This window comes from Myripristis murdjan, chromosome 4 (genome assembly GCF_902150065.1).
Source record: "Myripristis murdjan chromosome 4, fMyrMur1.1, whole genome shotgun sequence".
Lineage (NCBI taxonomy): Eukaryota > Metazoa > Chordata > Actinopteri > Holocentriformes > Holocentridae > Myripristis > Myripristis murdjan.
The window spans coordinates 21,649,146-21,675,283 of record NC_043983.1 but is presented as its reverse complement, the minus strand read 5'-3'; the positions used below and the strand labels follow the sequence as shown (position 1 = coordinate 21,675,283).

The 26,138-nt window shown below is 40.5% G+C and overlaps 5 protein-coding genes across 5 annotated transcripts in view; 3 read left to right on the top strand and 2 right to left on the bottom strand.

The window, feature by feature from the left end:
* exoc2 (exocyst complex component 2) overlaps positions 1-640 on the top strand; it is a 39,134-nt gene extending 38,494 nt beyond the window's left edge. Inside the window, exon 28 of the mRNA XM_030049839.1 lies at positions 44-640. Within this exon, the coding sequence (XP_029905699.1) occupies positions 44-137 (94 nt within the window). The 3' untranslated portion in view covers positions 138-640. The remainder of the gene's footprint in view (positions 1-43) is intronic.
* A 3,145-nt stretch (positions 641-3,785) lies between these two features.
* On the bottom strand, positions 3,786-9,772 carry LOC115358474 (interferon regulatory factor 4-like). The gene is made up of 9 exons (XM_030050472.1): positions 9,743-9,772; positions 9,352-9,553; positions 8,703-8,889; positions 8,136-8,212; positions 7,251-7,389; positions 6,583-6,684; positions 5,427-5,804; positions 4,692-4,804; positions 3,786-4,335 (listed from the first exon to the last, which is right to left on the bottom strand). Exons 2-9 carry the CDS (start codon positions 9,547-9,549, stop codon positions 4,174-4,176), a joined length of 1,356 nt encoding a protein of 451 aa, XP_029906332.1. The 5' UTR covers positions 9,550-9,553; positions 9,743-9,772; the 3' UTR covers positions 3,786-4,173.
* A 1,032-nt stretch (positions 9,773-10,804) lies between these two features.
* Positions 10,805-18,744, bottom strand: LOC115357369 (dual specificity protein phosphatase 22-B-like). Its single transcript, XM_030048767.1, has 7 exons — positions 18,684-18,744; positions 17,775-17,808; positions 16,266-16,348; positions 13,643-13,692; positions 13,435-13,509; positions 11,854-12,025; positions 10,805-11,714 (listed from the first exon to the last, which is right to left on the bottom strand). The coding sequence occupies exons 1-7, from the start codon at positions 18,687-18,689 to the stop codon at positions 11,574-11,576; spliced, it is 561 nt and encodes a 186-aa protein (XP_029904627.1). The 5' UTR covers positions 18,690-18,744; the 3' UTR covers positions 10,805-11,573.
* A 461-nt stretch (positions 18,745-19,205) lies between these two features.
* On the top strand, positions 19,206-23,322 carry bphl (biphenyl hydrolase like). The gene is made up of 7 exons (XM_030048766.1): positions 19,206-19,517; positions 20,139-20,242; positions 20,449-20,615; positions 21,369-21,522; positions 21,675-21,806; positions 22,223-22,346; positions 22,735-23,322. The coding sequence occupies exons 1-7, from the start codon at positions 19,435-19,437 to the stop codon at positions 22,823-22,825; spliced, it is 855 nt and encodes a 284-aa protein (XP_029904626.1). The 5' UTR covers positions 19,206-19,434; the 3' UTR covers positions 22,826-23,322.
* Positions 23,323-23,449: 127 nt separating this feature from the next.
* On the top strand, positions 23,450-25,779 carry psmg4 (proteasome (prosome, macropain) assembly chaperone 4). The gene is made up of 3 exons (XM_030048971.1): positions 23,450-23,724; positions 24,966-25,041; positions 25,346-25,779. The coding sequence occupies exons 1-3, from the start codon at positions 23,548-23,550 to the stop codon at positions 25,465-25,467; spliced, it is 375 nt and encodes a 124-aa protein (XP_029904831.1). The 5' UTR covers positions 23,450-23,547; the 3' UTR covers positions 25,468-25,779.
* Positions 25,780-26,138: the final 359 nt, after the last annotated feature.

The window sequence follows — 26,138 nt, the reverse complement described above, 5'->3', positions numbered from 1 at the left end:
AATTTCACATGATTAATCTTGCTCTCGTTCTCTTTTTTTCCAGGCTACTGGAGGAGTTACTGAACACATTTAAGAGCAGTATGCAGTTGCAGCTCACTTGCTTCCAGCCCTCCTCTGTTCAACCTGTCAAGAGATGAGCTAATTGTGTTAACGCCTCCCAGCTCCTGCATCCACTACTGTGTTAATGTCTCTCAGTGCAATTCACTTATAAACTTGAATTGCATCATTTTAGTTTGATTATCGCATTATTCTGCAATCATTTCATTTACGGTCTTCATTGGCCTTCACTGTACCACACTAAACTGGAAGCAAATGTCTAATCATTTAATCTTACACTGAATGAGTTGATGATTTCATTGTTACTGTCCAGGACAGTCCCTGTGCAGTGCAGTCAGGTTTGCTATGCTAATCTTGTGTGGTCACTCGTTTAGCTAACAGATCACAAGGGGCTGGTTCAGTGGCTGTTTATGACAAGGAACTCACTCTGCCCCCCCCCCTCCCCTCGGATAACAGTATAGGGACCCTGGTCATCATGTCTTCAGCAGTACATTTGGGATTTGTTGAATATTTAAAGTTGCTGATGCTTTTCCTGTGCCATCACAATTGCCTAATAAAATGAGACAACCTTCTGTTAAAATAATTAAGCTTTGGTTTTACCATTTATTGCACTGCTGTCTTGACCACTTCATGCTCACCCATTTCCCATCAGATAAACAGACTTCACAGACTGGTTTCACAGGTACTCTGAGGCGACTGCATCAGATGGAGTGAATGTAATACTGTGAGAAGTCATGTATCTTTCAGCGGGTAGTCTTGTGGGTGTTTGTAACCATCTTATACTTAAACTTCATAGTTCCATCTGTCACAATGAGGTGTAATATTGTGCCTTAATGTGTGCTTGCACCATCTGTTTTTTTTGTAGGGGTGTGTGTGTCATGCTTCAAAATGTCAGAGATTAAAAAAAAAAAAAAAAAAACGTTTGCCACAGCCATTCATCTCTGAAGATCTCTACCCCTTAGTTCACTCATCTTGTCTCGCACGCTACTGTCTAGTCTTCTGGGAGGAGAATGGGTGTAGGGTGGGTGTGTGACTTGGGTGGTGTAGTCCGTTATACAAGGTAGGCCACAAATAGGTCGTGATTGAATCCCAGGAGAAGATAGTGACCGAGAAAGTATGATAGGTTTGTGTGTATGAGGATGAGCAAGGCCAGTAGCATGGTTGTGGTGGGTCTAGTCTGTTAGTCACAGAGTAGGCAGAAGATGCCACACCCTTTGTGCACATGAGAACGTGCGACACAAGGAAATGTAGGAGGTTATGTGAGGACGCGGTTGAAGTTTTGTCATGTTGGAACTGATCTTCAGTTGAATTATTCAAATGCTCTAATTCAGCAATACGGCAGAAAATGTCACTCATTCATTGCCTACAAATGTGCTATCACTTAACACACCCCAGATATTTTTTTTCTCTTTCTTTCTTGGTTTCCCATGTAGGGGAAAGCCATATAGGACAGACTGAAGTTGTTTTGATTCTCTCTGTGCTAAACTTAGCAGTCTGTCCACCCCCAGATTTCATTCATAAAAGTAAGTTCAAAGCCCAAAGTCTTATCCGTCCTCCACCAGCTCAGTGTTTACAGTAACCGAGGTGAAGAAGGGAGTTTTTTTCAGCAGAACTCTGTTCCATTCAGGAGATAAGCTGACAAGACAAGCAAAACATTGTGACTTTGATCTGACTTTCTATGGGTAATGCAATTCTTTGCAGTAAGTGAGCAATTGAAGGTTGGAATTAAAGGGATGGAGCAGTCTCACAACAGAGGATAGATTTCAATAGCCGTTCAATAGATATTCACCTTGATTGTAGAGGGCAGTAGAGTGAAATAAGCTTTATTGACTCTACAGCAGAAATTGCTTTGCAGCCTACTGTTATGGTGTCAAAAAACACACCATTAGAAATATGTCAGATCAGTATGAAATGTATACATGGGTCACAGTGGAGGCAACCATAGGAAATCATATTTTACTTGTATCCACTCCTTTGTATTCATCTTGTATTTTCATCAAATGAAATGCATTTCTTCAAATTCAGGCTTGATCCAAATACATTGTCAGACGTCTCTTAACATTTAAAATACTGAGGCACACTGTTTGTGATTGCTCACTGGGATTTGTACACAAAACAAAAACAAAAAAGTCCCACCTCTTGAACATGCTGGAAAGATAGATGGTACCTGAACTGTTTTTCACAATTAACTTAATGAAGTGATGTCATCTTTCTTGTTCATCTTGTGAACGGAATATCAGCAGAAACATGTTTTTGTTTTTGTTTGGGTTTTTCTGACTTTTTTCCATGGAAGTGGAAACATGATCAATTGTGTCAGTAGAAGCCAGGAAGGCATTCTCCAGCACAGGGCGGAAAGAGTGGCCAACCTCTTCCTCTTTCTCCTCCCTTTGTGATGTCATCGTATTGTTTATGATAACGACGTGTTTGATTAACCAGCATCATCCTGCATCTCAACCACACTTCCTGCACATACACACAGCACATGCATAACTTGAAGAGCTCAGACACCTGTGACAAATGGTAATTATTTTGGCACAAGCCATTTATTTGTTGTTTCAAATAGAAATGTCCATTTCCCTGGCAAAAAGCCCTGAACAGCCATCAAATCTTGATAATACAATTCATTCTTAAATCTGTAATATGGCACCCAAAACCAAAAATATATTATGCAACAGGTTTTTGTTAAGCTTATTTTATCCTTAAAGGCTGTCTCACACAGGTTCTCAGACAGTGGAATCTGTTCATATTTTAACAACTACGTGGCACTGATAGTGTCTAAGAAAAAAATATTTACATTAGAAACAAAACAAACAAAAGTTACTAAAAATACATATTTAATCACCTATATATATAATACAAAATGAATTACAATCACCACAGCTGTCAGTTTTATGCATAGAATTGAAATTGTTCATGTTCCCTGGGAAAAAAAAAAAGACTATAGTGGAAGAGTGATATGAATGTAAAGCTCTGACTGTCTCCTGTGTCAGCTAAAGTGTGGATACCAGACTCTTGTCCATCAGGACCCGACGGGTTGGATCTGACAAAAATTTAGAAATTATCTTTGGATTTTGGGTTGGGTTCGATCAGATTGGCTTTTAGTGAAACTCAAGTGTAAAATAAATGATGAACCTACTGTCTGTTCTGGGCAACTTTATATATAGTGCTGGAGTTTACGTGATGACGCTGAAGGCAACATGAAGGATATTTCATGCAGTAAATGTAACCTATTGATGGAGGACAAGCAAATTCCCGGGCTCAGGTTGGGTTCGGACAAATATATGCAGCCCGATGCCCACTCTAGTTTCAGCCCTACACTATCCAATAGGGCACAACTGTTCAATGCATTGATCCTTTTGAATTACATGTATAGCACTGTCCAATATATGGCTCAGTTTAGTTTGACTTTTCCCTGAACTCCTCTCCGACGGGCTGCGTCTGATCTAGAAAATATCCGCTACTTCATTCTTTTCACTGAGTCCTACATAGCAGTCTCTCCAAGATTTTGTTCACACTGCCAGCCCAAATCTGATTTTTGGCATTTCCAGATTGGAGTCAGGTTGGTTTTATCAAGTCTGAACAGCAAAACACACAGAATCCGATTTCTGCAAATCAGATTTAAGCCACTTTGGTGTGTGGTTCATACTAGATGTCTATAGATGCATCTCAGTCTGACTGCTCTGGCCGCTCAAAACAGTTTTCAAACCGTGCTTAATGTCACTGATATGACTCACAATGGTGGCATCACATCTGGAGCACCAGATTTTTTTTTTTTTTTTTTTTAATGTAGAGCCACTAGCCATAGCTGCAGCATGAAACATTGCTGCACATCAGTTCATCTGTCGCTATTGTTGTCTGCTTGGGCTGAGGGATTCTGCACATTTTAGTTTGCCTCCGCATTTGAAAAACATGCAATCAGTTACCACACGTACACACGCCTACATTGATACTACAGCAACCAATGCAGATAGCTGAATGGTGCTTGAACACACGAATCCGATCCGATTCCTTGCAATTAACAGTGTGGACAGTCAGTCATAATGATCGGATTTGAGAAACAAATCGGATTTGCCTGCAGTCTGAACAAAGCCCAGAAGTCATAGGACTCTACTGAGATCACTCCTGCAAGCTGCTGCTGTGGTGGTGCGTGATGGCCCTCTGGTAGTCCTCAGATGGACTCATGTGGTCCGTGACTCCAGGGTGGTCATAGGTGCGGTAGTAATGGCCACCAGTCTGCTGAGCGTAGTATAGGAGCTGTCTGGCAACCAAGGGTTCCACCTGCAGGATTGGAGGTTAACAAAGGTCAGTCTACAGTGGCACTGTAATGATAAATATGACAATTTATTGAAAGTGAGAGTGCTAATCTGAAATCAGTTTTATCTTGATTGATGGGGTGGAAATGGACCAGTGTTTCTTGATTACCATCCCTATAGTGCAAGGTTTAAAATCGTAATGTACAGGCATGGTGCCCTAGCCATTTTACTTCCCTCCAAGTAAGTAATGTTTCATGCAACTGATATGCAAATTGTAGTGCTGAGTGTGGCATATTGTAGGGGGAAGTTAAGTAGGTTAAAACTATTTACATAGTAGTCAGCTATCACCAAAGCAGCTGGTATTATAGTAATGACAGTCACCTGGACTGAGAGGATCCTTCTTTGTCTCTGCGGGTCCAGACATTCATCTCCAAAACTCAGCAGGACCTGGAACCGAGGCAGTGGCCGACCATGGAGGCTATAGCTCTGTAACTCTGATAGACAAGCATGAGGGAGATCAAATCATGGTTAGGTTAGATTCTATCTGTCAAATGAGTCTGATTTGCCATATCAAGTAAATTGTGCAGCTAAAAGGTTAATTCAGAAGAAATTCCTCTGAAGAGGACTGACATTTGGGGTAGTATGACTGGAAAGTCCTGGTCATACAGTATATGCAAATAAGGACAATTAGCTGTCAGAGTCACAACAGCTGGGGTTGATGTGCCATGTGGGCGGATATGAGGTGGCTGGAAGTCATGTGATTGCAATCAAAATTATCCCTCAGTGACTGACTTTAGCAGACCCACATTCTAAGGGGTCTTTACAGTTTTCTTTTTTAGTTTTGTTTTTAGCTGATATTTATACAGTCATTTACAATGGACAGATGTAAGTTAAGGGCCAAAGGCATATCAGAGCACAAGGCTGCTGAGGGATATAACCTTGGTTGAACCTGGCTCTGATTTTGAGCCAGTCTGTAACTGCCTGTCCTGCTGAACTATTGTATACTTTGCCACTTGCTCAAATAACAAAAACAGTATGTGCTCATTAATTAGCCATAACAGGGTGTAGTCCATTTAGATGGGTTCCTACACAGGCCATCCTGCATTGTCATCTCACCTGTGAGGTAGTCCTGTGTGTGGAGTAGTTTACAGGTGACCTCTCTCTCCAGCTTGTTGGGCTTGTCTCCATAGGGTGACAGCCCTCCCTGCCAGTACACTCGCCCTTGGCACAGCCTTCGGGCATAGAGTCCATCAGGGGCCATCCACAGTAACACACCCCTCTCCATGGAAGACGGGGGGCTAGGGGGGCACTCATCTGCCCTCCTCTGGGCTGGTGGGCTCTCTACAGGCAGGGGCACAAGCTCAGGACCCCCTGGGGGCAGGTAGGGCTTGTCCTCTGGGGAGCATGGAGCAATGTGGCACCCCTCTGGGCTGGAGGTTGTCACCTCCCTTATCAGCGTGTCCCGGTAATACACAGTCACATGCAGGCGGAAATCTGTGTGTAGGTAAGAAAGAGACAGGGTTAGGGTTAACTTAACATGTCGTGCAAGTCACTATTTTGGGGTTGCTGTTTTTTAGAAATGCAACATTTCAGTGAAGGACCTCTGGTATTACAGTCTATGTTTCATAAATATATATTTTTTAAAGCAACTCCATTAGCCTAGTTGATGTACAACTTTTAACTGTTAAAGCACAGATCAAAGATGTACAATCCTTGTTTCATCAAAATCTGACCAGTACTGTCTGAGATTTCATGTTTGCATTTAAAAACTTGACCTGTAATTATAGCGCCCTCATCAGGTCAATCAGTGTAATTTTTGTGTAAGTGTAAATTTGCAGTTTTGACCTTTTATGTAGCCCTTCCATCTGGCTAAGCATTGTAATTTTGGTCAAACTGTGACATCCCTCCAAGTGTAATCAAAATCCAACCAGTGATACATGACATATTACGTTTAAGTTTAAAATTGTGACTTTTTACTATAGCGCCCTCATCAGGCCTATCGGCTTATTTTTAACTGCTTGTTTATGCCTTAAAGTTTCAGATTTTAGCATTGTATTACAGGGCCCTCACTCATCCATAATGTTCACTTCGAGCATTAATTAAATGCTGAAACACAGTGTAAAGATGCATCATCTCTCCAAGTGTCATTAAAATCGGGCCAGTAGTGTCTGAAGTGTCATGTTATCGCGTTTTTTGGATGGAAAGACACAAAACCATAGCCCACATGAAAAGTGTGTGACATGAAAGTGAACAATAGCTTGTGTGTGTGTACCTGAGAACGCCTCTGCTGATCTCATGCTGGCGTCCAGGGTGAAGGGCGAGGGCTGGCTGTCAGCAGGACTATAGGAATAAATGGAGGCTTTGATCTGGTACCCTGCACAGACAGAGCAAGAAACACAGGTACACTTAGAGAAAGGCAAAACTTCATTTATCACACAGACATGCAGTTCATAAGTCCACCCACTAGAACTGGATGACATATCAATATTATACAGATATCATGATGTGAGACTAGATATTGTCTAGCGCTTAGCATGATATGGCATAAGTGTTGTCTTTTCCTGGTTTTAAAGGCTGCATTTTAGTAAAGTGATGAAACTTTTTGAGCTTATCAGACTGTGGTAGCTGTTTTATGATTTACCTCTACCTGCTTGGTCATCATATCCTCATTACTAATAACTGTTGATCAAAAATATCTTATGAAATTTGTTATGAAAGCACCAACAGTCATACCTAAAATATGTCGATATGAAGGTATTCAGTCAAAGATATCATGATATGTGATGACATCCATATTGCTCTGCCCTACCACACACACTAAAAGTAATTTTCTTGAATATGAAAAGGCTTTTTAACTTAGGTAATACAACGTACACATAACTTTTATGTTCGCTATGTTTAATGCTGGCTGTCATTCTGTAGATATTTTCAGCACCATACCATTCTCCATAGGTGAGCTTTGCCACGGCAGACTTCGGGGGGGATAGGGACACTGAGCAAAGGACATCTCTGGCAGGGAGGTCGGCTCTTGGAAAAAATCTCTCCAGCCACACTCTGGAGTGGGTATGTACCCTGGCATCTGCAGAGAGAGAGAGAGAGCGCAAGTCGACCGGTCAGTTCAACATCGAAAGTCCATGAAAAGTCACACTGCCTTAAAGTGCTCGTCATCAGCTCTGATTTGTTATTTCCAAAGTTGTAGTTATGACAATACACATTCAAGTATTTTTGGTCAGTGACAAAAACTAATATATAAGATGAAGTAGAAGAAATAAAATATAAATAAATAAATAAATAAAAAAGACCCAGAAAGAGGTTTTCAATTACTTTAAACTGCATCAGCAGAATTAAGAGGAGAAAATCTGCAACAGGCATGTAATGAATGTTTCAATTAATGTATTAGCGAAATGTTCCTCTTTATTTGTTGTTCTTCAATAATTGAAAAAAAAAGAAAAAAAAAAAAAAAAAACTCCAGCTGTTGTATCTTCAACACCAAAAGACCAGTTTGTAAGTAGGCACTAAAATGCATGACAGTTAAAAGTTAGACGGAAAGTAGAAACACATAAAACCATTAATTAATTGCATATAAATGCCAAACAATATCATATAATACATCGACTCTACCATCACGTATTGACATGCATGCCCTGCTCTTCAGCACCTGCAAGTTGCAGTGCAGCAACTTTGGTATCAAAAAAATCCCACTTTCCCTGCATTATTTAACCACTGTACCTCCCTTCTCTCTCTCTTTCTCTCGCTCTGTGTCTCTCTCTCTCTCTCTTTCAGTCATTCTCTCCCACCCAACCCACAGCACTGTAAGAGAATCACCTGAGTTTGCAGGGCAGGGTAGGAGGCGTGCATGGGGTAGCTCATTGAACTCAAAGGGCTGTCCTCCTGTTTGGGTCCTAAATGCAAAACAGAAAAGTTTAATGGAAAATGCATTCACACAACTAACACTATGCACATGTGGTTATTTAATATTTAATATAAAATTGCAGTCACAATATGTTACAACCAATGTTACATCTGTATAACAACTTCAGACATATTGTGAACACATATTGACTAGAGACTTGGTTGCATGATGTTTCAGCAGATTATTTTCTATTCACTTTGAGGTCACTGGCCTTTATCAAAACCCAACAGTGCATTCAGAAAAGTGCCATGCCTGGCTGGTGAAACCAGATAAAAATAAGTTGAAAAATTAACTCAGCCTAATTAGCCCATCAAACTCGAATCACCACGGCAGTGATCGACTTAAAAACGCTAGATTATAAGAATCAGCTCTTTGTAAATGACTGTAATAAATTTGAACTGCACCACATTAGCCCCTGACAACGTGCATCTCTTTGCGTGTGCTGTGCAGGCTATGTGTGTATTTGAGGTGAGACTGACTTTTCTTGGCGCCCTCGGGGATGATGCGGTAAACTTTGTAGGGATCCGAAATATCCAGCTGGCTTCTATCCACAAGCTCCTCAAAATCATTACTTTTGTTGAGGGCGCAGCGTAGGCGCGTCTTCCAAGTCGGCGGGTCCGGCTTGTCGATTCCCTCCCGAAACTTGCCTTTAAACAGCGCCCAGGCCTGCAGGAGAGTCACCAATAACGCGTCAGCCCTCATTAAAGTTTAGCCAGAGGGCTTGTAACAGGTAGTGCAAACGGAGCTTTTTCTGTACTTCTTACAAACAGTGATGCTACAACTGTGTGTTGAAAGGGACTTTTTCAAGGTATCATCTTTCCAGTGGGTAGCCTACTTGTGTTTGAGTTATTATTTGTCCTTGTGTTGGCTCCTCACTGTAGCTCTATATGCTCCGAATAGTTTTCGTGGTGGGTAAAATTAGGGGAATTCCAAAAAAAACATTATATAAATAAATAAAATAATTAGTATTTTCATTTGGACGGTCCACCCGCTCCCTGAATAGTTTGTATTAGCGCTTTGGTTACTTGCATACCTGTTATTAAAAACCTTTGAAACATGTTTGTAAGTAGGCAGCCTAATATTTGCATTTATTCTGGCTAGATTGGCACTGGCGCGGCAGGTGCCTACCTTGAAAAGCGCGGCATCCTCATCCCGGTTGTAGTCCTGCTTCCCGGCGTGTTTCCACGGTATCCGGAAGATAGATTTCTCATCGTTTTCCCAAACCAGACCGGGATATTTCCCGCAGTCTACTTGCTCTATCAGCCACTGGCGGAGTTTTCCGTTCCCGCTGCTGCCCGACCCTCCGTAATCCGCCTCAGTGTTCATCTCTCTGTCCAAAGAGACGCAGGCAATGAGTCCTAATGCAATGCCAAGTGGTGTACTGTCTATGTGTTTTGGCAATTAAACTAACCACGGCAGTCTCTATGGTTCTGGATATAATTTTTTTTTTCACTTTACACCCCCTATCTCCCACGCAGAGTTCGCTGTGTGTGTCTGGGGACAGAAGAAATGTTCTTACCTGGGAAACTCGAAACCGTCAAGTTTTGAAATCAATCAGTCTAAACCCTCATCACTCCGGCGGGCCCGCTTAAATCCTATGCTGTTGCCTGCTATGAGAGGGCGGAGACACAGCGGCGTGTAAAGGATGCTGAAGACGCACCTGCTGTTGCTCCTGCGAAGCTTATCTGAGCAGAGCGAAGCCAGTAAGACAGCGGGGGGGAAACCCTGCACGGCATCAGTCAGCGGCTCTGTCACACAGCCACACACCCGCACACGTGGAAAATCATGGGACGGAGACGAAAACAATTCTTTGAAATGGTAACTCTTACGAAAAGGAGCGAGAGTGGTCCTGTAGAAATTTTTTGGAGGAAGATAAACAAATACATATCACAGAAAAAAGTTGAATTCCCCATAGGAATAATGTAGCCTATGACGGTTGTTATGATAACCAAGGGACATTTGAAATGTAGGCTACCATAAAGTAGGCTACAGTGAGATTTTACTCACTTTTGTACCACTGTCACACTATAGGAATTTTAGATTTCAATTATAGTTATAGTATATTTGAAATAACATAATGTAGGCTTCAATTCAATGTCAGATTACGGTATTATAAACTCTATGAGTGTACCACAGCCACTGTTAGTCATTATCATAGAAATATTATGAGATTAAAAACAAATAATAATAATAATAATAATAATAATAATATAGAAAAGCATTAATTAAAAAAATATTAGTACCATAGATACTATAATAAACGATAAAAGTATAAAAGAAAGAAAAATATAAATTTTACATTGATACCCACGGACTATGAATTACAAGGTCATAAACTGAGCACCACAGACACACAGAGTCCATATATTTTTTTGTTAAAGAATTAACGGAAGAAACACACAAAGCCAATAATGTCAATGTATGTTTTATTAGCAAAATACAAGCTACCATATGTAAAGAAATATATTTCTTAGCAGAAATGCAGGCCTACATTTTATCCACCTCTCCATGCTTTTGTCTTTTCTTTTTTTTTTTTTTTTTTTTTAATTTCTTCCCTGCTTCGGGTAAGAATCCACTGACTTCATACACGGTGACATGAGTAGGCCTATTAACGTAGGCTTTTACTGTGAATGCTTTTTATAACGGTGTGATCGAGAGGCTGTCCTACATCAAACAGCCATCTCTAACTAAAGCAAAGGCAAAGCTTCACCTTACAAGTCAGGCATAATAATGTTGTGTTAGTAGTCCTAAGTATTGAGTGTTACTTAAAAGTTATTCTAGCAGTAAAACCTTTTAAAAACCTCACACTATCCTTCCAGAAAGTAATGTGATAGTTATACTGCAAGTAGAAGTCATAACATATCTCACAGGAGGAGATATGCTGCTACTAAGGGAGGTGACTAAATAAATATGTACTCACACAGTAGTTTTTACGTACTTGGTGTTCTGCTTGACTGCCCTTGCATGTTGTTTTGACAGTTAGGGGCAAGGACATGTCTTGTCAAAGGGGACTGAAGATGATGACATAGAAATCCCCTTTGCATGGCTGCCTAGCCATTTGCAAACATGAGATTCAATATATCATAACGATACATAACTCAGTGCTCCATGTGACAAGTTTGCCTGGTGTGCCGTTTGTCCCCGGGACCAAAGATGGAGGCAGGATCCCTCAAACAAACTTTTAAAACCATTGCTGGTCTCACTGAGTTGAACGGTGAACAACACGGCCCCTCCCGCAGTCATGCTTTGTAACTCAGTGATCGGCTGCTTTTGTTTATGGGCAACATTAATGGACGACATCTGTGAGAGATAGCCACTTCGGAGGCTGGCAGGGAGGCTTTCTGAGTAGCTCAAGTGCCCCTTGTGGCCAGTGGTGAAGTGATGCTGCTTGCCATGGCATTGCCCAGGGATTTACGGGTTAAAAGGGCTACGATCTCCTCATCGTCATTGAATGAGTTCTTCCCGTACTGCTCCATCCACCATTCCCTGTACTGGAGGGGGAGAGGATTCAAGCAAAAGTGCGCCACATAAAAAGGCAGCTGATACATTACTGAAGTAACAGAGTGGGTGTTCATGTAAGGGAAAGGAAAGAGAGACAGGAGAATGGGGAGAAAGCATGATGTCACTCACTTGAGTCAATTCTGTGTTTTCAAACTCCTCCAGTTGGCGCAGAAAGCCCAGGTTCGGCCCAGCACATGGCCTGGCGGCCCTGACGGCCGCCAGTGACTCCACCCAGCCCCGTCCTGTCACGGTCATGATGTAGGCCACCACAAGGGTCACACTGCGGGACACTCCTGCCACACTGAAGACACACTACTTTATAGCCAAGACAATTGACACAGCAGTTTGTTTTTCTGCCATGTAGCCAACCAGCGGTTCTTTGGCTAGGGGCTCTTTTGTTCATTTTGTATAAGCAAAACTATGTGTTAAGTAAAACCCTTTTTTTAAATTGACGATTGTTATGATAACCAAGGGACATTTGAAATGTAGGCTACCATAAAGTAGGCTACAGTGTGATTTTACTCACTTTTGTACCACTGTCACACTATAGGAATTTTAGATTTCAATTATAGTTATAGTATATTTGTATATATATTTTGTATAAGCAAAACTATGTGTTAAGTAAAACCCTTTTTTAATCTCTAAAATTATGATTATTAGAGGAAAATCTGCTTTTGCATGATTTGTGATTGATGTAAGAGTATTAAAACAAACAAGTGTGATTAAATAGCGTCATTTGTTTTTTGTTGTTGATGTGTGTGTGTGTGTGTGTGTGTGTGTGTGTGTGTGTGTGAATTACATGCATAGAAACAGTCCTGATCTGCTGCACTGTGTAATAAGACAAAGGTGGGAGGTGGGAGGTGGGGGGTGGGGGGTTCACATGATGCCGGACCAGGTCTACCGGGCCCAGGCAGGCTGCATGAACTCCTGCTTCAGAAGCAGGATTTACAAACTTGTTAACTTGTAAGTGGCTAGAGCCACACCTTGTTAGGCTTAAACACAATGCATATACACACACCAGTACTACACATGTATATACACAAATCTATTTTGTTATACCTATTTCATTCTATTTCATCTTGTTTTATTTTATTTATTTATTTATTTATTACTTACTTTTCTGATGTATAGGTATTTATGGAACTTTCCGTCTTAACTATATTCTGTTGTGTTGCTGTGTCAAACTGAATTCACATGGATACCTCACTAGTCAGTCCTACATATTATGAATTTATGAGATAAATAAAAGACTTTTATTAGATAGAAAGTGTGGGTAAAGTCTACTGTGCAAATAAGGTGGATTAACCAAATGATGGTTTGTTTTACTCCAAAACACCCCTGGTCACCATTTGAATGCCTACTGAAATAGTATCAGAGGTTTCTACATTTTGTTGATGTAAAAAAATTAAATTATGCATTGACACTTGACCAGGTTTTTAAACTGCTCTCAGGGTTAAAGAATCTTCTAAATATCACATGCAAAAAACAAAAAAACAAAACAAAACAAAACAAAACAAAACAAAAAAAAAAAAAACAGGACATAAAACAGATACAATAAAAAACTTCAAAACTCAATTGCCTGTCCGTGAGAATTGTCGTTGCATGTGGCTTTTTTATGCAGTAAATAAATACACTATAGTGTTGACCATCTGGGATGCATGAGGAGGAACAATGCAGCCAACAGGAGCTTTAAGATGTCTTTTGACTCACCAGTGGACAAGGACGCCTTCTCCTTTCATTCGAGACTCATGGATAAATGCAATGCTGTCTCTAAAATATTGCACCCTGTTGAAATGATCAAATTAAAACTTATGAGTAATTTCAAATGAACTAACACTTAAGATCTCTGGATGGTAGAGACAGAAAAATATTGAAGAGCCTTTGAACATTACTTTTGGCATTCAGTGCCAATACTCACAGATTTTGCTTAGAGTGGTCAGCGGCAGATATACAGAGGTATGTCATGCCCTGTGGGGGTAGAAGAGGGGTGGTTTAGACTCATGCAACAAAATACATCATCTCCCATGCAGAAAATCTTACTCAGGTTTTTTTCATGGTGCAGAGGTTATTGTAAGACACTGTTACCAAAGTTCAGACCAAATATGTATTGCAAATCAGTTTGGGCAGAATTCTCTATCGTGGCATGTCATGGATTTGAATGCTAGGGGCTACCTACTTCCTGTTTCTGCTCTGTGTCAGGGACACCCCCACACGCCTTGTCCTATCTGACCCCGTTGCTCAGGAGTGGAGGGTCATGACATAACGATTTTTGAATGTATGCCTGTGTGTGAATCTGTGTGTGTGCTTTTTGCAATGTGCACCTGGCAGCTGATGGTACACACATAGCCCCAGTGGACAGAAACCACCTTGTCCCGGTATGACTGCGAAAGCCCCTGAGCCCTCTGGGACAGCCTGAGCTTCCAAAAAGGTCAGCTTACACTCATACACATAGACAACATGTACATATGCATGCATTCGCACATATGCACACACACACACACACACCAGTATACATGCAAATTTGGGCCATGCATCTAACACTCCTGCATCAGTGCAATGAACATTTTTGACAGAAGGACATGTTTTACATTTTTGAGAGGGTTGCATTATGAAAATGAATAACACTGATAAGTCCTCATATATCTGTGTGCAATCACATTTACTCTTTCTGACAATGAGTGTGTTGCACTATGTATAAAATCCAAACCAGTAATACACAAACTATAAAAACCTTGTGTGAAAATTGGGTGTACGTGCAGTGAAGCTGTGGCTAAACGCATAAAACTGACCGTGTCGATTCATATTTAAATGATCCGTGATAGCCAGTATAATATTTAAAGGTCACATCCGACCATAAGACGTGGTGGTTGCAAACCATACCTTCCTCTCTCAGGAACCACCAAGCTGTCTTCCAAGAAATCAATCAGTCAGAAGGTTGACTGTTAGTTATGCAAATAAATCATCCATCTGGTCATTAGTCTATACTGGTAATAGACCTGAGTCATCATTATGCCACCTCACTGTAAAAGGCCTGTTACCATATCTACCAAACATACATGGTAAACGGGAAAAAACAGAGACATATAGTTCTGCTATCAAGATCAAGACGCATAGATGGAAATCATAAGACACAGTGAGTGGCAATAGAGTGTCTTGAGTGTCTGTACATAATTTGAGGGCAACAGCTTTTAAAATCTTGGTGGTTGACCAGTCTGGGTAGTGATACTGTAATAGAAGTTGCTGTTTCTCTAGTGTAATGGTTGTGAAAACACACTGACATTCTGCCATGGATGGAGAAAGTGTACAGAAATCTCTGCATGTTTTTCAGGCTTGCTTTCAGCAACAAAAGATGAAAGTTGTGAAAGCGGACATTGATGAACTCAGCAGAATTCCAGATTTCCAGAAAAAACAAACAAAAAAAATGTTAAAAATATGGTGGTGCAACATTTTTGTTATTTTTCAATTGACATTACAATTAAAACATCCAAAAATCACATGAATTTATTCTTAAAAAGTAAATAATAATTTGCCAGTATTATAATACATGAGTGCATTTTTTTTGTGATAATAAAGGTATGCAATTCACTTCATTTTAGTTGTTTTTCCAAAAAACTATGTGTATCTGTTTTTAGGAAATCTATCAATAGATTTATATTTCAAAGAAAACAGTTTCCTATACTTTCCAACCCCACCCTCGCACCTCTCAGAAGATTTATCAGCATGCTCTTTCTCTTCTTCTCAAACTCACTCACAGAACCCACATTCACACGTCCACGCAACAAACACACCTTCCCGGCTCTTTTGTACACAAATCACAACATCTAAAATTAGCGAAAATCAAGAATGAAAATCCAGTAACCTTTCAATGAAGTTGCACTTTCAAATCTTTGTGGACTTCATCTTGCTGACAGTAGAGCTTAACAGATCTACTCTCGAAATCATCCATTTGGCTACATCGTCACAGACACATACGTTAACTGAAAACAAGTTACACATTTTTAATAGATTGCTACACAATTTTGCAGCATGGTTAGATAATCTTAGTGAACAGGTGAAACATGGTGAATACCCAGCCTTGTGACTGATACTTGAAGTCAAAAGGACTTTCCATGCCAAACTTTCACACTAATTCCAGTGATGTATCTCATCAACCTGGCAACAGTGCCTATGACAAACACAGCCTATTATGTAAATTGCATTACATTATATCATACTCTAATCATATCCATCCTATCAAAACATTTCTACAATGACCTGTCATATCTAAATAGATCTCCTTGAAGATGTACTGGGATGACAGGTGGTTTGAGGATTATACCCTTGATGAAGGTCAAGGTCATAATGTCGATTTTTAGACAGATAATGGCCTCCAGAGCAGCCTCTGAATCCCAGCCATCCTGGTCTATTCATAATAAATGCTAAACAGTCAGGAGAGTGGTGGGCCATACTGCAGATGCTGAGCCTGGATGTTTAGGGTGGGCAGTGTGTGTCCGACCTGATGTTGTGGTCGGGCAGACAGACACACAGACTTAACCTCTCACCTCCAGGATGGGTGCAGCCGTGTCATGGATGGACAGAATGTGGGTGATGTTGTACTGTGCCAGCAGCTCCCTGTCTCGTGCATCTGTGGATCAATAAGAATTGAAAAATCGCAAATGTCCCCTCCTTCCAATCATAAATCACTCGATGTAGGTCCCACCTAAATAAAGAGTTTTCTACCCAACAACAACCACCCTCCCCAAATCTCTCCCAAGCAAATATAACCTTATGGCTTGTTAAGTTTGCTCTTGTTTTGAACTGAAAGAAAAACCGGAAAACCAGTGTTTCTAAAACAGTCCAACAGCTTGGCCCAAAGCAAGAAACAGTAAATGTTCTAATCAAATTTTGCTCCTTAAAAGGAAGCCAAATGTTTTCTACCTCGGACAGATGTGCCTAGGGCATTTTTTCTCACACTTTGCACATTTGCAGGATGCTGATGCGACCCATAGAAAACCTTTGTCAGTACTAGATGGAAATGAGGCTTATTCCAAAGCACCCTGTCAGACAATTAAAAAAGCAAAAAGATAAATGAACAAAGAATCCCATTTCAGATATGATAGGTTTTCATATAAACTGTTGTAGACTATTAATCATAGCCTACAACATAACAGGAAAATATAAATATCCAAACACTTTTCTATACTATAAAATACTTGCAAAGGAAATGTAATCTGCTTATGTAACCCTGACTCTGTAAGTCATTCACTCATAGGTCACTTAATAAAGTGCATGTCCCTCAGTGTGTTGGGTGTGAAATGAATATTCTTAGGGGGCTTGAGGTGATGATATAGTGTTCAAGCTGGTGACAGAGAACTGGCTTTCAGCTGAGCTCTATCTCTGGTACAAACCAATAAACGGTCACCAGACACCACAAAGCTGTTCCTCATACATGTTTACACTAGCCATTCTACATAGAAAACACAAAGTAACACAGTAAAAAGGATGTTGTACAGTTAAATATGCACAGCAAAATGGATAAATGAAGAGGTAATGAATAAGAACAATGAAGTCTTGAGGACAGCAATTTCCTGCTTGTCTTACTTCTAAAATAATGTATCCATTTCTTCAAGATGTTGACCTCTTTAGTCTCCACTTGATGAGCACACAGAACAAAACAAATCATCAAATTATCAAATCAGCTAATCACTGTTTTTCTGTTCTTTGGAAATATGTGGAATAGAGTGAACACAGGGGACACCCCCACGCTAAGGGGCATCCCCTCCCACACTGTCACAGGACATGTACCAAGAGAAACCCCATGAAATGAATTTAAGCTCGTCAACTGATGACAAAGATATACACCCCCACTCACAAACACACAGAGCTGGCAACCAAATATACCATTTAAATTATTCCCCCTCATATTGTGTCCTCTCCACCCTATAGAAACTGAACTCAGCGTAGCATCTCACCACATGCCCCTCCATATGAGGAACTGAAAAACACTCAACTACATTACTCTTGTGATAAATCAATTCTGCACACAAATTACATCAAGCAAGACAGCTTACCTTTGAAGTTTCCGAGATACAGATCTGGCAGGACCTACAGTAAGGTGAGAAAACTGAGGTTAACAAAAATCGCCAAACTTGTCAAAGTGAAATAAGAGAGTAGAAGTAAAATAGGTAACTGAGGTTTGAGTGTTTTCATTTAATTTTTAAGGCTGCAAATGTTATGTTTATGTAGAGATCCACTTCCATCTAAAATTATACTGTAGCCTACCTTGTTTATTCCATTACCCATGTCCACCAAATTTCTCAAGAAAAGCAAAATCAAATGTTGTAAAAGTTCAACAATTTAAGACCTCTATTTGGCTGTTTCACACCAAGTGGCCAAGCTGTCTACATCACAATTATCAATCAACAATTATCTAGTGCTCCAGTAGCATTTGCCCACTCAACAGGGATAATCTGCCAGTTGTTTTGTCCCAGGCTGTAGTTTTCAAGCCTCCCCTAAATATTTTCTGTGTGCCCTAAGGTATAATAAAGCTCTCGACAAGTCTGCAGCTCGTGGCCTGGGTGCAGGCTGATTGAGAATATCTTGGTTGTGATGACGTAATGTGACCTTAGCAGATGAACATCCTCTTGGATATATATTTAGACCAGGCATAGGTCATGGGACCACGGGTGAGCACATACCAACCGGACAAAGATGGTTGTGGGCCATCCCACCCTGGCAGCTTAGATCACAGAAGCACGGGTCCAACAAGAGGTCAGTGCAGCCCTTCGATCAGTGGCTGGACCGATGTTATACCATATAAGGCCTACTGCTTCAGAATCAAGACAAAAAAATTCGAATACAACTAATAATTCCCCCTAGTATCCTAAATTACATGTTTTGTGTCTGTTGTTGTTTATAAGGTCGATGGACATCCAGTGGAACGTACGTCAAACATCTTATTCCAGTAAATTTTGCAGTACCTCCATCACATCTCACTGAGGCGAGCTAGGCGCCTATTTTTAGCTCATGTGTCTTGTCTTGTCTTGTGTTCCTGTGTGTGGTTTAATGTGTGGCACAGCACATACGCACTGACAGGCAGAGGGGAGTGGAGGCGTTTACAAAAAACAGCCTGCCTCAGAGAACTGGGTCTCACACTCATAGTGGTTACCGGTCAAACCCATTGATAAACATAAATATCACGCACAAGAATAGGGCCTGCTTGAATGGATGATACACATAGCTCTACGTGTGTGCGTGTGTGTGTGTGTGTGTGCGTGTGTGTGTGTGTGTGTGTGTGTGTTGGGGGGTGCTGGCTGAATTAAACTCTAATGACAGGAGGAAGAGGAATAATTTCCAACTTTGATGCAAGTAAACAAAGTCTCTACAGTCTTAACATTATCATAACGACACCATAGGATTTCAAACTCTTTACAGCACTACTTTATGACGACTACGTGCGGAAGTATTACACACAGTTGTACTTAAACGGAGGCGTTGCTTGTAGGTGAATGCTATCTGTAGGTTGGTTTTAGTACTTTCGCCCGAAATTGTAGCGTAGTCTCGCTACGTGTGTCGTGGAAAGTGCGAGCTCAATCTCGGTGCTGGCTGCATTCACGAAAGTTGTCATGTAGGGCTGCGTTTGGATCCATAAGTAAATGATTTTCAATCCCGCGTTCAAACCGCAGGAGAAACGCGTATACGGTGCGGACTCGCGTCTCTCCGGTAGCCTAAATGGCGTTGTTATTCCTAAGAAGACGCCTTTGCATGTTCACAGCTGAGATCAAGGAAGTCATAAGAGGGAGCCAGCCGTTCTGGTAATCATTTTGTAACGCGACGGGTGTTGAATACGCATATTTACACACACGCATACTTTGTCTAAACTGGACTTTGACCATGTAGTGCTCCTCTGTCATTGTATTCCTAATTTCCTTGTAGTCCTGCTGTTTCGTCTAAGTCCACTAGATGGCGCAGTATACACAGTAGGAGCACTTCTGTAATTCCCCCATCGTGATTTACAGTATGTCTGCGGTCCTCAGTGAAATTACAGTGACCTTATTATGCTCAATGGATTTTTTTGGTCACCCATAGTGTAGCCTCACTACAGGAATTTATGTGGTATTTTGACACGTAGTTTAATAAACGTGTAAGTTTTGCTCTCAGGTTTATATCGTTAAAAAAATGTATGATAAGTTATATTTAAAGTTCTTCATGGTAATTTCATATACGTATTAGAATATCACCATGGGTTAGTAAATGTAGTTTATAATGCTGTCATATTTGTCTCATGTCTAAAATGCATTTTTTTTTTTTTTTTTTTTTTTTTTTTTTTTTGTTTGGGTTGGTTTGTTATTGAATTCCTTTATTCTTTTCTATTCTGTTCTGTCAGTTCCAATCTGACCATTTCCACCACAGTCTACTTGTCTGTTTCCCTGCAGCTCCTCGGTGGCCCCGGGCCGGCAACGTGTCAATGGAGTGGATCTCTATTATGAGCAGACTGGCAGAGGGAAGCAGGCAGTCCTGCTGCTGCCTGGAGCTCTGGGTAACTACAACACAGGGTAGAGAGGAGATCCACTGGCAGCCCATGACAACAAGTTCTCTCTCATGCAAACACATATTTTTGTCTTACGTCGTACAATTTCAATATATTATGTAAAAAAAAAAAAGTGTTACATCGCAGTATGGTGGAAGCTACCAGGTGAGAGGAAACTAAATTTCTGTTGCTGTTTTTGGGCTTTCTCACTGCAGGGAGCACTCAGACTGATTTTGGGCCTCAGCTGAAGTCTCTGAATAAGGAACGTTTCACTGTGGTGGGCTGGGATCCCCGTGGTTATGGACGCTCTCGCCCTCCGGAGAGAGACTTCCCCCCAGACTTCTTTGAGAGGGATGCAAAGGATGCTGTGGATCTGATGAAGGTCTTGTCAGCCTGTTTGTAATAAAAAATTGATAGTGCACTTTTCAAAATCCACATTACAAAGTGCTTCACAAAGGCCTCAATAAAAAAAAAATAAATAAAACAAATGAAATAAGTCATAAAATCATCATATTTAAAAAAAAAACAATTTGGAGTATAAAAACAATAAAAGAAACAAAAACGAAAATTAAAGTGGGAAAGGCTCCAAAAAAGTATGTTTTAAGAAGGCACTTAAAAGAAATGACTGACTCAGCCAACCCGATATCCTCATGACTCATAGCTGTAGTTCTACTTGCTTGAGAAATTTTTCTTTGAACAAGAATAAATATGTTGAAACGAGGCAGAATAAGGCAGATCAGCCCACTTGTATCAAGAAAATGAGACTTGATTCAAGAAAAGTGTGGAGGCAAATTGAGTAGCATTAGAAACAAGTGAGATTGCCTCATTCCGCTGGCAGATTTTTTTTTCACTTGTATGAAGAAAAACAAGATTTTAACGCTGAATATGAGACCAAATGACTTGTTAGGATAGACATTTTTTCAGTGCAATTATATATATATGAACAGACCTACTCAAAGTTGGATATCAAAGAATAATTGTGATCTTTTGGCAAGTCATCAATCAACTTGTGTGATGAGAGGATGGCTGGCCCCTTCTGATGTATTGTTTATGATCAATAACATGTGACTTAATTATAATTCTAAACAAATAAAGTGAGTTGTTGCGCGACATGTTTGTCCTTATCTTTCTCCAGGCACTTGGCTTTAGCAAGTTCTCTTTGCTGGGGTGGAGTGATGGAGGGATCACCGCTCTGATTGCAGCGGCGAAGAACCCCGACCTGATCAACAAGATGGTGGTCTGGGGATCCAACGCATATGTTTCCCAGCAGGACCTCAGCATCTACAACGGTATTCCCACTCCACTGCTGTGACTGTTTTTGTTTTTTTTTTTAAACTGCCAGCTTGGTCACCAGCTGTGAATCAATATTTATGCTGCTTTTGTGAACTGTGAATGATGTAACCCTGCTTCTAATCTACATATTGTGTGTGGGAATAACTAGCAATCCGCGATGTGTCTAAGTGGAGCCCGAGGATGAGGCAGCCCATGGAGGACGTATACGGAGCGGAGCTATTCGCGAGGGTCTGGGAGGCCTGGGTGGATGGGATTTCACACTTTGTCCATAGACCAGAAGGTGCTGACTTCATATTACAGGAAGCTCATATCACAAGTCAAGCTAAGCATTGAAACTGTGGAATAAAGGGGAGCATTTTGTACAGTTACCATACAACACAAAAAACTGTAATGCAGCAAGGTTTGGAATATGTTTTTATCAGTACACCTCAGAGCTGTGGTTGTGAGATGTTTTCAACAGGGGATGTGTAATAATAATCCTGGCCTGAAGCAACTTCTCCCATGAAAAATATTTTGTGAATGTACACTTCTTTCATTAGTTTGCTGATACTTGTATTCATAAGAAACACGGTGGAAATAAGTCTGTGATTCTCTGCAGTCATTTTAATAGTTGTGCGTTTGTGTTGTGGAAAATGCTAGTTAAATAGAGCAAAAAACAAACTTATACTGTGTGTTTAATTGATGTCCTGTGATTAGGGAGTATCTGCATGGAACTTCTGCCCCTGATCAGCTGTCCTACCCTCATCGTCCATGGAGAGAAAGACCCGGTGGTGCCCGGCTTCCACCCGCAGTATCTCCTCAAACACATCAAGGGATCAAAGTGAGAGCAGACACACACACACACACACACACACACACACACACACACACACATTTACATGGGTCACTTTTGGGGGACATTACATAGACTTAGATTCATTTTCTGGAGGCTTACCCTAACCCCAACCATGAGGACTGTGTGCCTAACCCGAACCCCTAACCCAAACCTTAATCACTGATCCAAAACACAGCCTTTTCCAAATGGGGATGCAGCTTTTGCCTCCAATTACACAAGCCGTGCCCAATTAACGATCTCACGTCTGGTCTGTGTCCCATCATAATCAAAAACAAACGCACACATACACACACATGCTCGCGTTATCATTTTTATTTAAGAAATCTCTATATGGGAAACTGCTTGACAGTAATTCTACTTTTCTCAACTGTAGGTTACATCTGATGCCAGAGGGAAAACACAATCTTCACCTGAGGTTTTCTAAAGAGTTCAACCAGCTGGTGGAGGACTTTCTGGAAGATTGATAAATGCTTTGAAGGGACTGAGTGTGTCTGGGTGTGTTTCACACTCACGTATGAGCCGTGCAGCACAGACGTGCCCTGCACTCACACGTAAATTTTCCAAGTCGGAAACTGTAAATCTTTTCCTGCATGTGAAAAAAAAAATGTAACCTGGTTGTCTGTTTGTTTGTCTGTTGAGTTTACTCAAACATTTGATTATTGGATCAAATCTTTTACACACATTCACATAGACATTTATTATCACGTTCAAAATGATAATTCAGAAGTGCAGTTCTTAAAACATTTTTCACCAGTTTTCCAGGGGTTTAAAATATTGACGGTTCTGATTTAATGTAAGAAGAATCACGATTACAGAAAATTAAGTGACAGACTGTATCATTATGGACTGCTTTCAAGAAACTCAGTTAGAAGGGGGCTGATTTCTTATTTAATTTCCATTTGTAATATTAAACCTACTTTAAATGTTTTTCCACCAATTAAAAATGAGTTATGTGATGACATCTGCAGTGGTTTGTGTTGTGCTTAAGGATTTTGCTGTGTTGTATTTAAAGTCATTGTTGCCTAGTAACGCAGATCAACTCGATCATCGATTATTGTGCGATCGATTGCTTCGGCCTTCCATTTTTCTTTCATCCCAAACGAAACAGGAAGTGGCTCCATTCACTGTGTACAGCGCGGCACACGAGTTAAGCCAGTGTCCATGTTCACGGCTCGCTATAAACAACATGAATGTATCAGAAAACGGAGCCGAGCCGGCTGCCATCACGGTGCACAACTTCTCGGAGAAGATCATGGAGCAGGTGATCCACTTTCATGTCATGAAGCTGAGCGGCGGCTTCTTCCTGTGGGTCGGTACCAGTCCGCTGCTGTCCAATCTGGCGGTTTCAATGAGCAGCAAATATGTGAGTAAAACCCGGGATTAACCAAAAGAAACAGCCCGCCGTCAGACAGCTGGGCGCAGGGCCGCTGCCACCGGGGGGCCAGGGGCAAAACCTGAAGGGGGCACCTCAGAAAAATGATATAATCCAGGATCAAGAGTCTGTGGAGATGTGATAGGGCTATTATTGGGGGAAAATTATGGAACCAGGGAGGGGGGTGATATTCGGAGAGAATAAAAACTCAGAGTATCTGAGATTAAAGAGGTAAATTTATGAGAAAAAAACTAAAAAAAAATCAGAGATTAACTCCGTAAATCTGTTTGAAGAGTGCTGTACACTGTTGATGAAGATATGAGATATGAGTACAATCAAAGCCTTGGTTTTGGATGATAAAGAGTAAGTATATTCAAGTTGCACTGACAAATTAGCAAATTAGAAAATTGGCTTTTACATATTTACTTGTATACAATATCTAAAATCACGTGTATTTCCTTGTTACAAAATCCTGTTGCAAAATATAATTCGATTTGGTCGTCAGCTGCAGGCTTGATGCACAGCAAGTGGCAGCGTCTCCAGTGTGTGGTTGATCCAGCTGTGCAAAGTGAAGCCTTGTGGTTCCTTGACACAAAAAAAAACCTAAAAGAAAAACAAATTTTCCAAGTTTTTTTTTTTTTTTTTTTTTTTTTTTCCAGATCTTTGGTATTATATTATAATATCAGAATTTTCATGGTTTTCTCTCATAAATTTGAGGGTTTTTTTTCTTGTGAATTTACCTCTTTAATCTCAGAGAATATCTGAGTTTTTTCTCGTAAATTTATGACTTTAATCTCAGAAACTCTGTAATCCCCACCCCCCACCCCCCTTTCAGTGGTTCTAATACACTGTCATAAAAATCTGCAGTACCACTCCTAGAGTGAGTTACAGGGCCTTTATAGGGTCCTCAGCAGTGAAGTTTAGTTGTTTGTTAGATTACTGGTAAATAGTTATTATCAGGACATAATGTTTTAGAATAACCATTCTCATCTGAGCCTTCATGCTCTCCACTGTCAATTCTCCATCCGTAGAGTTATTTGCAGAGATACCCTCAAACAGGGAGAAAGTTCCTCATATCAGGGGTCTGTGGTCTAATGTCCTTGATGTGAGGAAGTTTGGGAACCCTTTGGTTAGATATTAAAAGAGTGGAATTTATCATTATTTTGGTTGTCAGAACTAATGATATGTTGCCTTGCAGAGGGAATAACAACTCCCTGTTTCTCTGCCTGCAGGATCCGATGCCGTTATCTACATTAGTCCTGGGGGATCCATCAAACACTGCTCCAAACTCGTTGGCACAGAGATTAGGTAATGATGTATGACATTTTATCTGTTTATGCCTCCTAATGCAGCGGAGGGTAAGTCATTAAAAAGCTGAGTCATTTCAGTTGCTAAATGACCCTCTCAATAGACGTCTTTTGTGTCATATGACCCGAGATGCAGTGAGAGCGAGATAAGTAATTATTGTGGCTGATGGAATTGATGTGGTTGGGATTTATACAATAAATAACCCTGGCTGTGTCCTTTAGAAAAACATTTTAGTGTTACGGCTATGTGATTGCATTTGCTCATTTTTATGGTGAAACAGCTCGTATTTCTCTCTGGTTTTCAGCAAAGAAGACAAAGAAGCAAGTGTATGTGAGTTACAGTCTCCCAATGACAGACTCCAACCTCTCTCTGTTGGTGGAGAACAGGATCAAAAAAGAGCTGGAGCTTCACCCTGAACACTTTTAACATTTCATCCTTTTCGCTCGCTCTCTTTTTGTGAGGAAAGGGCTCATGCAAGACGGAGGACAACACACTTCATTCTTCTCCTTTTGTCACCATCTTCATTGGACTTACATGCTTTGTTAAAGTTATACAACTCCAGACGTACATGAAAACTCTTAGTGTAATCATATACAAACACAGCACACCAAGTGGTCACATCAAGTGTTCATTTATTGACATAATCAATAAATTAAGTGGTTTATTATCAAAACATGTAGGCCTATGGCTTTTTATACAAATGCATCATATTAAAAAAATAACACTTAGAAAACGGCATTAGTGGTTGAGTATTTTTTTCCTCAAAGTATTGTTGAAAACATACAAACTAGCAAACCATACAAGGTGTTCAAAATGCGTGCCATGTACCAAGTATGACATGATCAAAATATGAAGTATGTTTATATGGAGTATGGGTCCAGGTATTATTGGACAAAATGGCTATGAAACTGTTTATCTATTTGATGTGCTTCATATCTTTTAAAAAAGTAAGGTTGATAGTCCATACATTATCAATGAATGGCACATAAATACATACCTCACATTTTTTAATCAGTCCTAAGGGATACATAGAGAGTAAAGTGGTCTTGTACAAATGTACACTAATCACAACTAAGCCAGTTCTGCGCAGACCAAGC

Coding starts and splice junctions, on each gene's coding strand:
- bphl (XM_030048766.1), top strand. CDS start 19,435: ATGGCGTTGTTATTCCTAAGAAGACGCCTTTGCATGTTCACAGCTGAG. Junction 19,518..20,138: donor AGAGGGAGCCAGCCGTTCTG/GTAATCATTTTG, acceptor GTTTCCCTGCAG/CTCCTCGGTGGCCCCGGGCC. Junction 20,616..21,368: donor ATGCTGTGGATCTGATGAAG/GTCTTGTCAGCC, acceptor ATCTTTCTCCAG/GCACTTGGCTTTAGCAAGTT.
- LOC115357369 (XM_030048767.1), bottom strand. Junction 16,349..17,774: donor GTATCTCGGAAACTTCAAAG/GTAAGCTGTCTT, acceptor ATTGATCCACAG/ATGCACGAGACAGGGAGCTG. Junction 13,693..16,265: donor CGGCTGCACCCATCCTGGAG/GTGAGAGGTTAA, acceptor CTACCCCCACAG/GGCATGACATACCTCTGTAT.
- psmg4 (XM_030048971.1), top strand. CDS start 23,548: ATGAATGTATCAGAAAACGGAGCCGAGCCGGCTGCCATCACGGTGCAC. Junction 23,725..24,965: donor TTTCAATGAGCAGCAAATAT/GTGAGTAAAACC, acceptor CTCTGCCTGCAG/GATCCGATGCCGTTATCTAC. Junction 25,042..25,345: donor CTCGTTGGCACAGAGATTAG/GTAATGATGTAT, acceptor TCTGGTTTTCAG/CAAAGAAGACAAAGAAGCAA.
- LOC115358474 (XM_030050472.1), bottom strand. CDS start 9,549: ATGAACACTGAGGCGGATTACGGAGGGTCGGGCAGCAGCGGGAACGGA. Junction 8,213..8,702: donor CCCCGAGGGCGCCAAGAAAA/GTCAGTCTCACC, acceptor TTTTGCATTTAG/GACCCAAACAGGAGGACAGC. Junction 5,805..6,582: donor ATCAGCAGAGGCGTTCTCAG/GTACACACACAC, acceptor ACCTACACACAG/ATTTCCGCCTGCATGTGACT.